This window comes from Rhinatrema bivittatum, chromosome 2, assembly GCF_901001135.1.
Source record: "Rhinatrema bivittatum chromosome 2, aRhiBiv1.1, whole genome shotgun sequence".
NCBI classification, from domain to species: domain Eukaryota; kingdom Metazoa; phylum Chordata; class Amphibia; order Gymnophiona; family Rhinatrematidae; genus Rhinatrema; species Rhinatrema bivittatum.
Genome location: NC_042616.1, coordinates 393,071,085 through 393,084,940, shown reverse-complemented (window position 1 = coordinate 393,084,940; position 13,856 = coordinate 393,071,085). Strand labels below are relative to the sequence as shown.

At 46.6% G+C, this 13,856-nt stretch overlaps 1 protein-coding gene across 1 annotated transcript in view; it reads right to left on the bottom strand.

Annotated features, from left to right (window-relative positions):
• CCT5 (chaperonin containing TCP1 subunit 5) overlaps nucleotides 1-13,856 on the bottom strand; it is a 50,297-nt gene that overhangs the window by 16,701 nt on the left and 19,740 nt on the right. Inside the window, exon 7 of the mRNA XM_029590026.1 lies at nucleotides 8,452-8,571. Coding sequence (XP_029445886.1) covers nucleotides 8,452-8,571 — 120 coding nt within the window. The remainder of the gene's footprint in view (nucleotides 1-8,451; nucleotides 8,572-13,856) is intronic.

The window sequence follows — 13,856 nt, the reverse complement described above, 5'->3', positions numbered from 1 at the left end:
TTCAGTTAGTTAAAATGCTAGAAGGCAGTGCCATAGAAGAAGGGAGCAGAAAAGCATGTCCAGGGAGAGGACACATGGCTAATTCATCCTGCTATCTACGGAAAACATTGTTTACAGTAAGCAAATCTGCCTTTTTCTGTCAATAAGCAGGCTGAATGCTAGTTGGGAGTCCCAAGCTTAGGGAAAAATATAAAGGTATGGAACAGAGGTGCTGACCTCATTGCTCTTGTTATTACCATACTTTTATTTATTTTTGTAACACTCCCCAGTGGACATGATTTTCTGGTTAAGCACACTTGATAATACCGCCTATCCCAACCCGCTATCCGTGGTTGTTAGTCAGTCTAGGCAGCAGTGCGCAGTAAAGGTGTGGGCTGATGACCAAGCAGCAGCTCTACCTATATCCTCTTATGGGTACATTTCGTAGATGTGCAATGGAGTATGCTGATGTGCATACCTGATGAGCAGAAATGGAATCTGACAAGGGTACTTGTATATCCAACTGTGATACAGTTGGATATAGTCCTTTTGGAGACTCCTAATCCTAATGAGTTAGGGTTAAATGAGACAAACAATTGTGAGGATTGCCGGTGGTTTAGGAAAGAAGATAGGCAGTGATATGTCTTGATTTACATGAAAAGCTGAAACCACTTTAGGTAGGAACTTAGGATGAGTCTTGAGTACTACCTTGTCGTGATAAAATTGCAAGTAAGGAGAAAGTGAACTAAGGCCTGTAGTTCACTTACTCTTCGGGCCGAAATTATTGCTATGAGAAAAACCACTTTCCAAGTGAGATATTTCAAATGCAAAGATTGTAGTGGTTCAAAGGGAGTCTTTATTCGAGCTGGTAGGAGCACATTTAATTCTCAGGCTACCGGTTAGTGTAATGAGGAAGGGAAGGTTGGGCGAGGAAATTCAGATGATAACCTTTGCGGATAATCCGAAGGATCCACTGATCCGAAATGATGCGACTCCATTCTGAGAAAAAGTTTTGTATTCTTCCCCCGAATGGAAGGTAAGGCTGTGGCTGGGCTTTCTTCAAAAAGACGGTAGAGGCTTTTGAAGAGACGGCTGGGAGGGTTTTTGCTGTTTTCTGTCTCTTTGGCATCCTCTAGTTTGAGCTGGTTGAGATTAAGAAAATGGCTGTTGATACGGTTGGAACTGTTGAGATCTGTAGGGCAGGAAACTCTTGTATGATTTCCGCTGGTAGTAATAAGGTTTGCATTGATAAAAACATCTTGCTGTTGCTTGAGAATCTGAAGTTCCTGACAGACTGAACTGCTATGGTTTTGTTCTTTTAACTGGGCCATAGCGTTTGACACCGTAAATCACCATATTCTTCTTCAAAGAGTATCAGAAATAGGTTTAACTGAGAACACGTTAAAATTGTTTGCATCTTACTTGAACAACCGGGTCTTATCAAGTACAAATCAATAATACTACATCTGATAAAATTGAACTTAACACTGGGGTTCCTCAGGCTTATCAGCCTCGTTATTCAATATCTGTTACCCTTATGTCACCTATTGATCGGACTTGGCCTAACTCACTACCTCTACGCTGATGATATCCAGATTTTATTACCACTACATGACACAATTGAAAATGCGTATGAACTTACGGCAGTGTACCTGAAGGTGATCAAGCAATTGCTCACACAAATGAAGCTGGTACTAAATACTGACATAACTGAAATCATTCTTTTAGAAAGAAAAGTTTCCTCCAGGAGTTCAAGACTGATAACACTACAAGACAATACTACTTTCACATTAGCTGAACATATACGGGACCTAGGAGTCATTATTGATCCAGAATTATGTTTTAAGAAACATATATCAACTAAAGGGAAGATTATGCTAAACTAATCATGTTGAAGCGCCTGAAACCTTTATTATCGCAAAATGATTTCTGAACAGTCCTGCAAGAATTAATCTTTGCAAACACAGACTATTGTAATTCCTTATTTCTAGGTCTCCCAGCCTCTTTCATCCGGCCTTTACAGGTCCTGCAAAATGCAGCGGCAAGAATCCCAACTGGCAGTAGAAAAAGGGACCATATTACCCCTATTGGCTACCTATTGAATCATGGATTAAATTTAAAACACTCTGCACCTTGCACAAATTGATACACGGTGAGCAAGTGGACTGGCTAAATGCAGCCATTAGGCTGCATGTGCCCCAAAGAAATTTACGATCTGCCAAGGACTACTGTCAATACCCGCTGTACACTCCGCACATTTGAATCAAGTCAGAGAAATAGCTGTGTCGCTAGCAGGGCCTAAACTATGGAACACACTACCAACAAATTTGAGGCTAGAAACTGATTTTAAGAAGTTTAAGTGAGATTTAAAAACCTGGCTCTTCGACAAGGCATATACGGAGTGAAACTGAGATTGTTATTATTCTTTTACTACCTATTTCTTTTAGTCTCTTAACTTCAGTACTAATGCACATTTTTAGTTTTTTCATTTATTTATTCCATTAGCATTTATTTTAGTTACGATTTATTATTATTGTTACTTTATGTACTAAATGATTTTAATATTGTATGTTTTACCTTCTGCATTCTTAAAATTTGTAAACCGTTGCGATGGCTCGTCTTAGCGATGGCATAGAAAACTTGATAAATAAATATTTGAATTTGTTGCCGAACAAATTTTCTCCCATACAGGGTAGATTGGCTTGCTTTTCATAAACGTCCTCTCGGACAGAGCTAGAACGGAGCCAGCGACAGAAGTCCTAGAAGATGTCTCAAACAATTCATACACCGCTCTGAGTAAATGACGTAATCTTCTTGCATGTCATAAAATGAATATTAAGTTGTTGGCCTGTTTCTGTACATAGGAAGAGCTTCAATAATTGCAGGGACTCGTACAGGTACTACACGATATAAAATTGGTACTATTGTATTTGGGAAGTTAACATTGCACTCTGGAATGTCTTTTTAGCATATTCATTCAGAAGTCTCTGCTCTTTTAGTGGAGGAGTGGACGCATGGAGCCTAGATTTCTTTGCCCACTTCACTGCTGACTCAACTACCATCGACGCATGAGGGAGCTGGACGACTCCATAGGTTGCAGACTTCTGTAATCTGAATTTTAAATTTGGTCTCCTAGAAACAGGTGGAATTGAATAAGGGGCTCCCACATCTTGGATAATACAGAGTCCAACAATTCAAATCAACAGAAGATATAACCAGTATTAATCCCGTTTTGAACTTTATGTAATTGTATTGAATAAAAATATACATATATATACATGATTTATTTTTTAAAAAAGTACAATTTGATAATAACAGAGTACATAAACAGATAATGGATGAAAAAAAGAAAATAGATGCCTGTAGTCTAAAATAAATCCTTTATTGAAGTGGAGACACAAGGGTAGCCCGACTCTGGCCGAGTTTCGCCGTTTCAAAACGGCTGCCTCAGGGGCTTACATCAATCTTCTTGAGTTCATTAGTTATGTACAAACTAAGAATGAGAGGTGATCATATAGAGAACTGTATGATCTCTTATGCTGTTCCGTCTTGAAGCGTTCGCAAAAACCGATCTCCACTTGTAAAGTCAAACATGTCGGCTATTATAGATCACCTTCCTTTGTGCTTTTTGGGTCCATAAACAGATAATAACAGAGTACATAAACAGATAATTTGCTAATAACAGAGTACAATTTGAATAGGTTTTTTAAAAAAAGAGACCTGTTCAAATTGTACTCTGTTGTTAGCCTACCTGTAAATACTGTATATAGCCCTTCTGTAATTAATTTCCTGTTTACCTCTCAAAGTTGATGTTCCCTTTCCTTCATCTTACTGCACTATGTATTTACTCCCTCCTTCCCCCCTCCCTGTTAATTGTATTTTCAATCTTTCAGTTACAATGTAAACCGGTATGATGTTTGCATACTAATACCGGTATATAAAAAAGTTTTTTTTTTAAATAAATAAATTTATGAGATGGTAGAACTGATGATTTGGCTGGAACATCAAGGATTTTTAGGATGCCAAACACCTCTTCCCGAGGGTCAGGCGATTTGCGGCATTCCACTCCTAATAAGTTCCTGAGTTTCTCTGCAAATTGTGAATAAGTAGGATCCTCTGGAGGAGGCGGTTCTTCAGGGGGATCGGATGGAATACCAGTTGAGCTGTCAGGGGAATGGTCCCCGTGAGGATCCTTGAGGCATTGATTGAGATTAATGTTGCTCACTATCTTATTGCTCCTCTAGAGCTGGTGAAGGTAATGCCACAAGAGAATGAGAAGAGTTGGAACCCCATCTCCGTCTGGACCTGGGAGATATGGAGGAGAGACCTCTGGGTGTAACGAAAAAAACCAGGTTCTTTATGATGGAAGATATTTGATCCATGGCTTCTTGCGAATGACTGACATGCAGATCTGCAGGTCGCTTTGGATGCTGTGGTCTCACTTGAGTTAAGAACAGGAAGTCGCTCTGAGGGTGTACCCCTGCGGCTAGAATCTTTGAGGAGGGTTGAGGCTCCCAAGAGCCTTGTTCTTGTGCAGGAGGTCTACGTCTTGGAGAGAGCTCTTCTTAAAGGATGAACTGCTGAAGGTGTGAACGGGAAGATAATCCTGAATATTCTGAACAGTTCTCCTGAGAGGCGGACCTTGAGTTGATAGAAACAGGTTTTGGAGGAAATACCCAAGGGGGCTGCGACAATGAGTATGGGATCCATACTGCGGCCAGACTGAGATGGGGATATGCTTTTATGTCCCTGTAGGCTCTGGACCCTTTGGGAACTGCTTTTCTCAAGCGAGACATTAGGGTTGTAAGAGAGCTCTTTCCTTTCGACAACGCATGCATCGGAAACATTCATCAACGCGAAGAGGTGTTGTCGTCAGGTGGTGTAAATGCGATGTGCCATGCGCTGCATGGTGTGTCTGCAACCTTAGTCGAGCGTGCTCACATCGGCTTTTGCCCCAAGGCCTGTGTCAATGTGTCGAGACAGTAGCAAATGCTTTTTATTAGACGTATCTTTAGACACACGTGCATTCACTTTTTCCTTATACCAGTCCTTTGGCGGCACAGATGGCGCACTTGCATTGGGATACTGCACAGGATGAACCACAAGTCTGGATTTACTGTTTTTTTGGTGCCGCTTTGACCTCAGCCCTGTCGCAGCCGGATGTTTCTTTCTTTTAGGATCCACTGACAAGGATCTTCTGGCCACATCATGGGGAATGGATTCTGACTTGGGGATGATCGGATGGAGCACCCCAGAGTGGGTACAAAACTCCCTGAGGTCGAAGTCCTTTCCCAGTCCCGGAGACTGGCAATTTTTGCTGCTCTCTGCCTCTGAGCTTTGGGAGACATACAACCGCAGTCCCTGCATGCTGCATGGTCGTAGTCCGGGCCCAAGGCAGATATAGCAATAATTCTGATTGTCAGTAACAGACATATGTCCGCACGGACAATATTTCAATCCTGGTTTTTTCGAGGATATATTAGCACTGAAAAGTGCTGTTTTGGGGCTTGCTAGTGTGAAGATGCAAGAAGAGAAATTTTATGACAAGAGAAAATGTAGAAAAACATCCGTGCCCAAGTGCGCAAAAAAAAAAACAAACTGAAGAGACTGATGATGCACTCTGCAGGGGGTAACCTACACAGAGCGGCAATTTCTATCCTTAACAGAAGGCAAGGGGGTAATCTACAGGAGTGGTAGTTACTACCAAAAGCAATTTGCTGGGCAGACTGGATGGATTGTTTGATTGATATCTACTGTCATTTATTATGTTACTATATAAAGATATTCAAAGCAGTTATGCAGAGAAAGAGAAAAGATCATGAACGTGCCCTCACATGTATCCAGACCAGATGGCAAACCTTCAATTAAGACCATTCTCCTGATAAACTCCTTCCTAGAAGCCAAAAAGAAGACATGAAACACCTTCTCAGATAAGCTAAGGTCCCATATTACAATCTCCTCATCCAGGATGTGGCTATCTGAGACTGGGTATCAGGATGGCGCAATGAGCCTTGGTCCCGAGTGATCAAGCTCAGAGAACATCCTAACTTGATGAGTTTCTTAACAGATATCTCCAGAAGTAGAGGATACCACATCTGTGTTGGAAAAACATCACAATGAGGATCATGGTTCCTCTGTCTCAGTTTCCCAAATTTTGGCTACCAGATGATGCACGTACAGAAGAGCCTGTCCTCCAATCACTTGAGAAGGTATTTGCTGCTGGCCTACCTTCTTGATCTCCTCCAGTAATCAGAAGGCTAGTATTCAATTGTTCAAGACTGTACAAAAGAGCCATCCTGGGAAGATCCACTTGAGAAAGCCTATTTGTCCCATCCTGATCCAGAGACTGGATCACATTAAGGACTGCTCTGACATGACCTAGTCACCAGCACGACCTTAGGCTGCTTCCTATGCCTTCTTGACTAGCTTTGAAGGGGACATTCCAGACAGATAGGTACAAAGCCTCTCCCTGCTGGGCTGAAACGATTCTTAGTACCTCTTGAATCAGTTGGTTTTCTTCTTGAATATACTTAGGTAAAAAAAAAAAAAAAAATTAAATTAACTGATGACACAAAATGAAAAAGCAAAAACCTTTTTACAATAAAAAAGTATGCATAGAGAGGGTTTTTTCCCCCCCCCCCTTCTTTGACCAAACTCAGCCCTAAACACAGGTTTGTGGGATAGGACTGCCAGTCTTGTAATAGTGTGCTGTAGCAACAAAGAAAAAAGAAAGCTTTGAAAAAGGCTGAAAATCTAAGGTGATAGTTTGGGAAAAGCAGAAGCTGAGCTGAAGAAAAAATTTACAAGTGGTTCAAAGACAATGGCCAAGAACATAGTCTTCTGGGGATGTCCTCTGACAACAGAAAGATGAGCTAAGCAGCTGTGGATCCTGTAGTGCATGATAAATCAGCATGGTTGACTATAAAAAATTTTACAAAGGTCTGAAAACATTTTCTGCACCAACACAAAACAGTTACATGACAAGAGTGTGGCTCTACTGCCCCTACTTGTTCAAGAGATTACATAGGGGTAGATTTTCAAAAAGCGTGCCTTCGCGTACTTTTGTTGGCGCATCAGGCGCAAACAAAAGTACGCTGGATTTTAGTAGATACGCGCGTAGCCGCGCGTATCTGCTAAAATCCTGGATCGGCGCGCGCAAGGCTACCGATTTCGTGTAGCCGGCGCGCGCCGAGCCGCGCAGCCTACCTCCGTTCCCTCCGAGGCCGCTCCGAAATCGGAGCGGCCTCGGAGGGAGTTCGCTATTGCCCTCCCCTCATCTTCCCCTCCCTTCCTCTACCTAACCCACCCCCCCCAGCCCTGTCTAAACCCCCGCCCTACCTTTGTTGGGGGATTTACGCCTCCTGGAGGGAGAAGTAAATCCCCACGCGCCTAGACAACCCGGGGGCGATTCCGGAGGGCACGGCCACGCCCCCGGGCCCGCCCCCAAAACGCCACGTCCCGCCCCGAAAACGCAGCGCCGATCGGCCCCGCCCCCGACACGCCCCCCTCGGAAAACCCCGGGACTTACGCGAGTCCCGGGGCTCTGCGCGCGCCGGCAGGCCTATGTAAAATAGGCGCACCGGCGCGCAAGGCCCTGCTCGCGTAAATCCGGGCGGATTTACGCGAGCAGGGCTCTTAAAATCCGCCCCTTAATGAACCAGTACTAGTAAAATGATTTTAGATAATTTGCTTGGCAGCTTGAACAAAACGATGCCCCTTTTCATCCCTCTGCAGTTCATATAAAATACACACAACTAGGATACATTTTATTTTAAAATGATTTATTGGTTGCATGCTCCAAAGATCGTGGTGACTAACACAATTACATTCATAATTAAAGCATAAATATAAAATAATATACAGGCACACTTACACACACACAGAGCTCTGATCTAATTTTGTAAGAGCCATTTACGCACATAAAATGGCTTTGAAAATCAGGCCTATAGTTGCTGCCACGATAACTGCCTGCAAGCACCATACCAATACACAGAGAGAATAAATTTATAACCTATGCAACGTATGCATTTTAAAATGCTTAAGTTATGCCAATTTTCAAAGCAAATACTTATGCGCATAAGATTTTGCTTTGAAAATTGCACGGAGCTATACCTATTTTTTGCAGGGTTATAATACATGTGTTAATGTAGGTGCACATTTTTGAAATACAAAGTATGTGCATAAATCCCACTTTGTCCTCTACCCTCCCCCCCCATGCCTACTTTTTGTTTGTAACCTGATTTTGTGCACAAATCTCAATTTTACCCTTGGAGTATGAATACAGCATTAATGGCTGAAGAGAATGCAAAGAAAGATTTTAAAATGTAGGTGGTCTACTTGAAAAAAGTATAAATATTTTAGACTAAAAAGAAAAAGGTAATCTAGAACAGAATCTAAACAGAAATAATGACAAAAAAATATAAGGCAATATTGTAAAAGACCTAGATACCAAATTACCTCAAGTAGTCTTACCTCAATTTCTGGTCCTCCAACCCAGCGAACAGCAGGCAGCTCATTCTGAAGCAATAAATGATTGGCTTCATCATCAAAACCCCACTGGCAAATGGCTAGGTTGGCTCCAGTGTCCTTAATCTGAAAGAAAACTTTCAGTTTAGCAGAAAAATAGCATTCAGTGACCACAAAAACTAATTTAACAGCTACGGTGTATTTTGCAAAAATGCTTGCCTTCACTAACCACAATTCTTAATAAAAACTGGTCTGCAACATGTAAGAATATAAAGGAAAATTATGTTTCTTACCTGATAATTTTCGTTCCTGTAGTACCAAGGATCAGTCCAGACTGCTGGGTTATGCCTCCCCTCCAGCAGATGGAGTCAGAGAGAAAACTGAAAGCACCCCCTAGATATACTGGTGTGCCACCTGCTATCCTTCAGTATAAAGTATAACAAAGCAGAAGAAATGCAAAACAAATCCTCCGCCAACTTAGCCACTAATGAAAAACATGGCAACTGTCTAGATCAAGTAGTAAAACTCTCCCATGCCAAAAACCTGGCAAACATTAATGTAACTTCAAAAAGGCACCACCCTCTAAAAGCAAAGAAAAGGGATATGTACCTACCTTGCTGAAATATTGAAAAGCTATAGAAACTGGTTATTGGAGCGGACTCTCCTGACACTCAATATCGGGCTGGCGTCTGGACTGATCCTTGGTACTACAGGAATGAAAATTATCAGGTAAGAAACATAATTTTCCTTTCCCTGTACGTACCAGGATCAGTCCAGACTGCTGGGATGTACCCAAGCCGCCTTAATTGGGGTGGGACCCAGAGAGTCCCGCTCGAATGACACTGCTGCCAAAAGAATCAGCTGATGCTCCCCTAACATCAAGCCGATAATGACGAGCGAAGGTATGCAACGACTTCCACGTGGCTGCTCTGCAAATCTCCTGGCTAGAAACTAAACGACTTTCTGCCCAGGAAGTCGCCTGAGAACGCAGTGAGTGTGCCTTGAGCCCCTCGGGGACAGACTTACCACAGCCAATGTACGTGGATGCGATCGAACACTTCAACCAACGAGCAATAGTTGCTTTTGATGCCTGTAGGCCCTTTTTGGGCCCCTGCCATAGGACAAACAAATGATCCGACCGTCTGAATGCATTAGTGACCTCCAAATATCGCATGATCACTCGCCGCACATCTAGACGCTTCAAATTGGAACCATGCGAAGACTTTAGGTCCGACTCCGAGAAGGAAGGCAATTCCACCGTCTGATTAACATGAAAAGCCGATACCACCTTCGGCAAGAACAAAGGAACCGTACGCAGAGACACGCCGGCATCCGAAATACGTAAGAACGGTTCCCTACAAGAAAGTGCCTGTAGCTCCGACACCAGACGGGCTGACGCAATGGCCACTAGGAACACGGTTTTGAGCGTGAGATCCTTTAGCGAGGCCCGCCTGAGAGGTTCAAAGGGGGCCGTGTTGAGACCTTTGAGCACCAAATTCAAATTCCAAGAAGGACAAGGGGGTCTTAATGGGGGACGCAAGTTCCGAACGCCACGCAAAAATCGAGCTACGTCCGGGTGGCACGCGAGAGAGGATCCGTCTACTTTACCCCTCAAACACCCCAGGGCCGCTACCTGCACCCTCAGAGAGCTGTAAGCCAAGCCCTTTTTCAAGCCCTCCTGCAAGAACGTAAGGACATCCCCTACCGAGGCCCGGCGCGGTGGAACTGTAGATGCAGCGCACCAGGAGTCAAACACTTTCCACACTCTGGCGCAGGCCAGCATGGTGGAGGGCCTTCTCGCCAGCAGTAGGGTGGAAATGACAGGTTCTGAATATCCTTTCCTCCTCAACTGCCTCCTTTCATAAGCCAAGCCGCCAGACAGAAGCGGTCCGCCAGATCGAAAAATACGGGCCCCTGCCGAAGCAGGTTCTGAAGATGACCCAACCTTAGGGGTCCGTCCTGCGCCAGGTTGACTAGATCCGCAAACCACGGTCTTCTTGGCCACTCTGGGGCCACAAGAATCACTGGCCCGCGATGGGATTCTATGCGTCTTAACACTTTGCCTATTAGAGGCCACGGGGGAAACACATAGAGGAGGATGTGACGAGGCCATGGAAGCACCAGGGCATCTACCCCCTCCGAACCGTGCTCTCGCCTTCGACTGAAGAAACCGCTGCCTGTGCATTTTGCCGAGTCGCCATCAGGTCCAGACGCGGAATTCCCCATCGCCGGGCGATGAGACTCATTGCCTCGGCCGAGAGCCCCCACTCTCCGGGATCCAAGTATTGACGACTTAGATAATCCGCTTGTACGTTGTCGACGCCCGCTATGTGGGTGGCCGCTATGCGGGAGAGATGACGTTCCGCCCAGGACATTAACCACGACGCTTCGTCCGCTACCGGCCGACTTCTCGTGCCGCCTTGGCGATTTATATATGCTACTGTGGTTGCGTTGTCTGATAGAGCTCGCACTGCCCGACCTTGTACCAACGGGAGAAGTTGGCGCAAGGCGAGACGTACCGCCCTGGTCTCCAGGCGGTTGATGGACCAAGCAGTCTGAAGAGGGGTCCAAGATCCTTGTACCGATCGCGATTGACAGACCGCTCCCCAGCCTGTCAAACTGGCATCTGTCGTCACTACTACCCACGGGGGAGGTTCTAGGTCCACCCCCTGCAATAAATTGTCTGGGATTAACCACCAAGCCAAGCTGGAACGAGCCGGCTCCAGCAGCGGCAATTGGGTGCCGTAATCTCCTGATTTCTGGTCCCAACGGGAGAGGAGAGCGTGCTGTAAAGGACGCATATGCGCAAATGCCCACGGCACCATCTCCAGAGTAGAAACCACATGTCCAATGACTTGTAAATAATCCCAGGCCGTAGGTAACGGGAGATCTAGTAAGGACTGCACCTGAAACATCAGGTTCTCTAGTCTCTGCTGAGTGAGGAATACCTTGCCTTCCAAGGTATTGAAACGCGCCCCCAAAAATTCCAACTGTTGACTCGGGACCAACTGGCTCTTCGCAAAGTTGACTACCCAACCTAGCGATTGAAGTTGCTGCACAACCGACTGGACTGCCCGCTTGCACGCCTCTTCCGACTTCGCCCGGATTAGCCAATCGTCCAAATAGGGATGCACCAGAATTCCTTGGCGTCGCAGATAGGCTGCGACTACTACGAGAACCTTGGTAAATACCCTCGGGGCTGTTGCTAGCCCAAACGGAAGGGCGCAAAACTGGAAGTGCTCCCCCAATACCGTGAATCTTAGGTACCTCTGGTGACGTTCCCTGATCCCGATATGAAGATACGCCTCGGCTAGATCCAAAGAAGCCAAAAATTCTCCCTTGTGGACGGCCGCAATAACAGATCTGAGCGTCTCCATACAAAATCGGGGAACGCGCAAGGCCTTGTTCACTCTTTTCAAATCCAAAATTGGGCGAAACGTACCTTCCTTCTTTGGGACTACGAAGTAAATGGAATACCTGCCTGTTCTGGTCTCCTCCAGAGGAACAGGCAATATTGCTACCAGAGTCCGTAACCTGTGTACCGTGTGGGCGATAATCTGCCTCTTTTCCTGAGGACCGCAGGGGGAGATCATAAAAAGATCCCGGAGGGGCCAAGCAAACTCCAACTCGTAGCCGTAACGAACGACGTCGAGGACCCACTGATCCGATGTGACCTCGACCCATTCCGCCCAAATCAGGGACAACCGACCTCCGATGCAGGGAAGGGAGGAATGGGCCTGCGCGCCTTCATTGCGAAGGCTTTCCGGCGGGCAAGTTCTGTGAGGATCCCAGACGCTGTGGACGTCTGCCTCGAAAGGAAGGAGACCAAGGCTGAGACCTGGGGACCTGCTGTTTCTACGGGAAAGGGGCCCCCCTTCCCATGCGAAACCGGCATTGGCCCCGAAATCGGGACCGTACATTTCCAAAAGAATGAAATGAACGGGGCTTGTCCTCCGGTAACTTATACACTTTGTTCTCCCCCAAGTCTTTGATGAGCTGATCCAGCTTGTCCCCAAACAATAATTTTCCCTTGAAGGGAAAAGAGGCGAGGCGCGATTTTGACGAGGCATCCGCCGACCAACGCCTAAGCCACAGCAAACGCCGAGCAGCGACCGCCGATGACATGGTGCGGGCCGAGGTTCTCAACAAATCATACAAGACATCCGCCGTGTAAGCAACCGCCGCTTCCACACAGTTGGCCTGCTCAGCCTCGGCTGGTGGGAGCTCCTGTGTGGTAAGCAATTGTTGAACCCAGCGGAGAGTAGCGCGCTGAACCATACTGCTACATGCCGCTGCTCGGACCCCTAAGGCCGCTATCTCAAAAATGCGCTTTAACAGAACCTCTAACTTTCGGTCTTGGAGATCCTTCAAGGCTACCCCTCCCGTGACAGGAATGGTAGTATGCTTAACCACAGCAGTCACTGCCGAATCCACGGAAGGGACCTTAAAAATATCCAAAGAATCCGCTGGCAGGGGATACAACTTATTCATTGCCCTGCTTATGCGCAGGGATGCCTCCGGCACTTCCCATTCCTTGGATACGATCTGTAAGACCTTGGCATGTAAAAGAAAAGTCTGCGGGGGGGCCCTTAGACCTGCCATAGCTATGTCCCCTGTGGAAGTGTCAGTGTCCTGCTGCGGCGCTGGGATTTCTAACTCCTTCAAAACATGAAGGATTAAAAAGTTAAGTTCGTCTTTGCCAAACAGGCGCAGAATCTGGGGGTCATCGCCTTCGAGCGCTCCCTGAGCGTCAGAGACCTCTGTCCCTGTGCCATCCGGAGACCCTGTGCCATCCGGAGACCGCTGGGTGGAATCCGGAGCTCCCGGACCTCCCTTTCCCCCTAGGGAATAAATTCTAGCAGCATCCGAACCCCCCGCTTTGTCCTGAGACCTAGACCGGCCTTGCTCAGGGGAAACTCTGGGGACCTTAGGGGGAGGGGGTTCATCCGGCTCCCAACCTGCCTCTGCGTCCAAAAACGCCTGATGCATTAACAGGACAAATTTGGAAGAAAAAGGTACTTTCCTTTTGTTGGAGCCCCCGCGGGCTGGTCCCAAGGGGGAGGGGCTCGAGGAGCCTCCAAGTCCGACTCACGGCACGGGCTCAGGGCAGGAGGAGAGTTAAGAGAAAAATCCTCCTCCTCCGATCAGCAGGTTGCCGCGTGGTCAAAATGGCCGCCGGCTCCCTAACAGTGGGAGGCGGGGTTAAGGACCGCGCGGCTGCCAGCCTGCCTAATTGCTCCGAGGAAGGTCGAGAAGCCGTGCTGCGGGCTGCGCTCGGCCCCCAGGAGGGTCCCTCGCCCCCGGGAATGCAGTGGGAGCAGAGACCCTCCCTGGAGAGTCGCGCCCCCGCCTTGCCACAGGCTGTGCGGGCCGAAGATCGGGGCATCCTGAGGCTGCAATCAGAAAAGGGT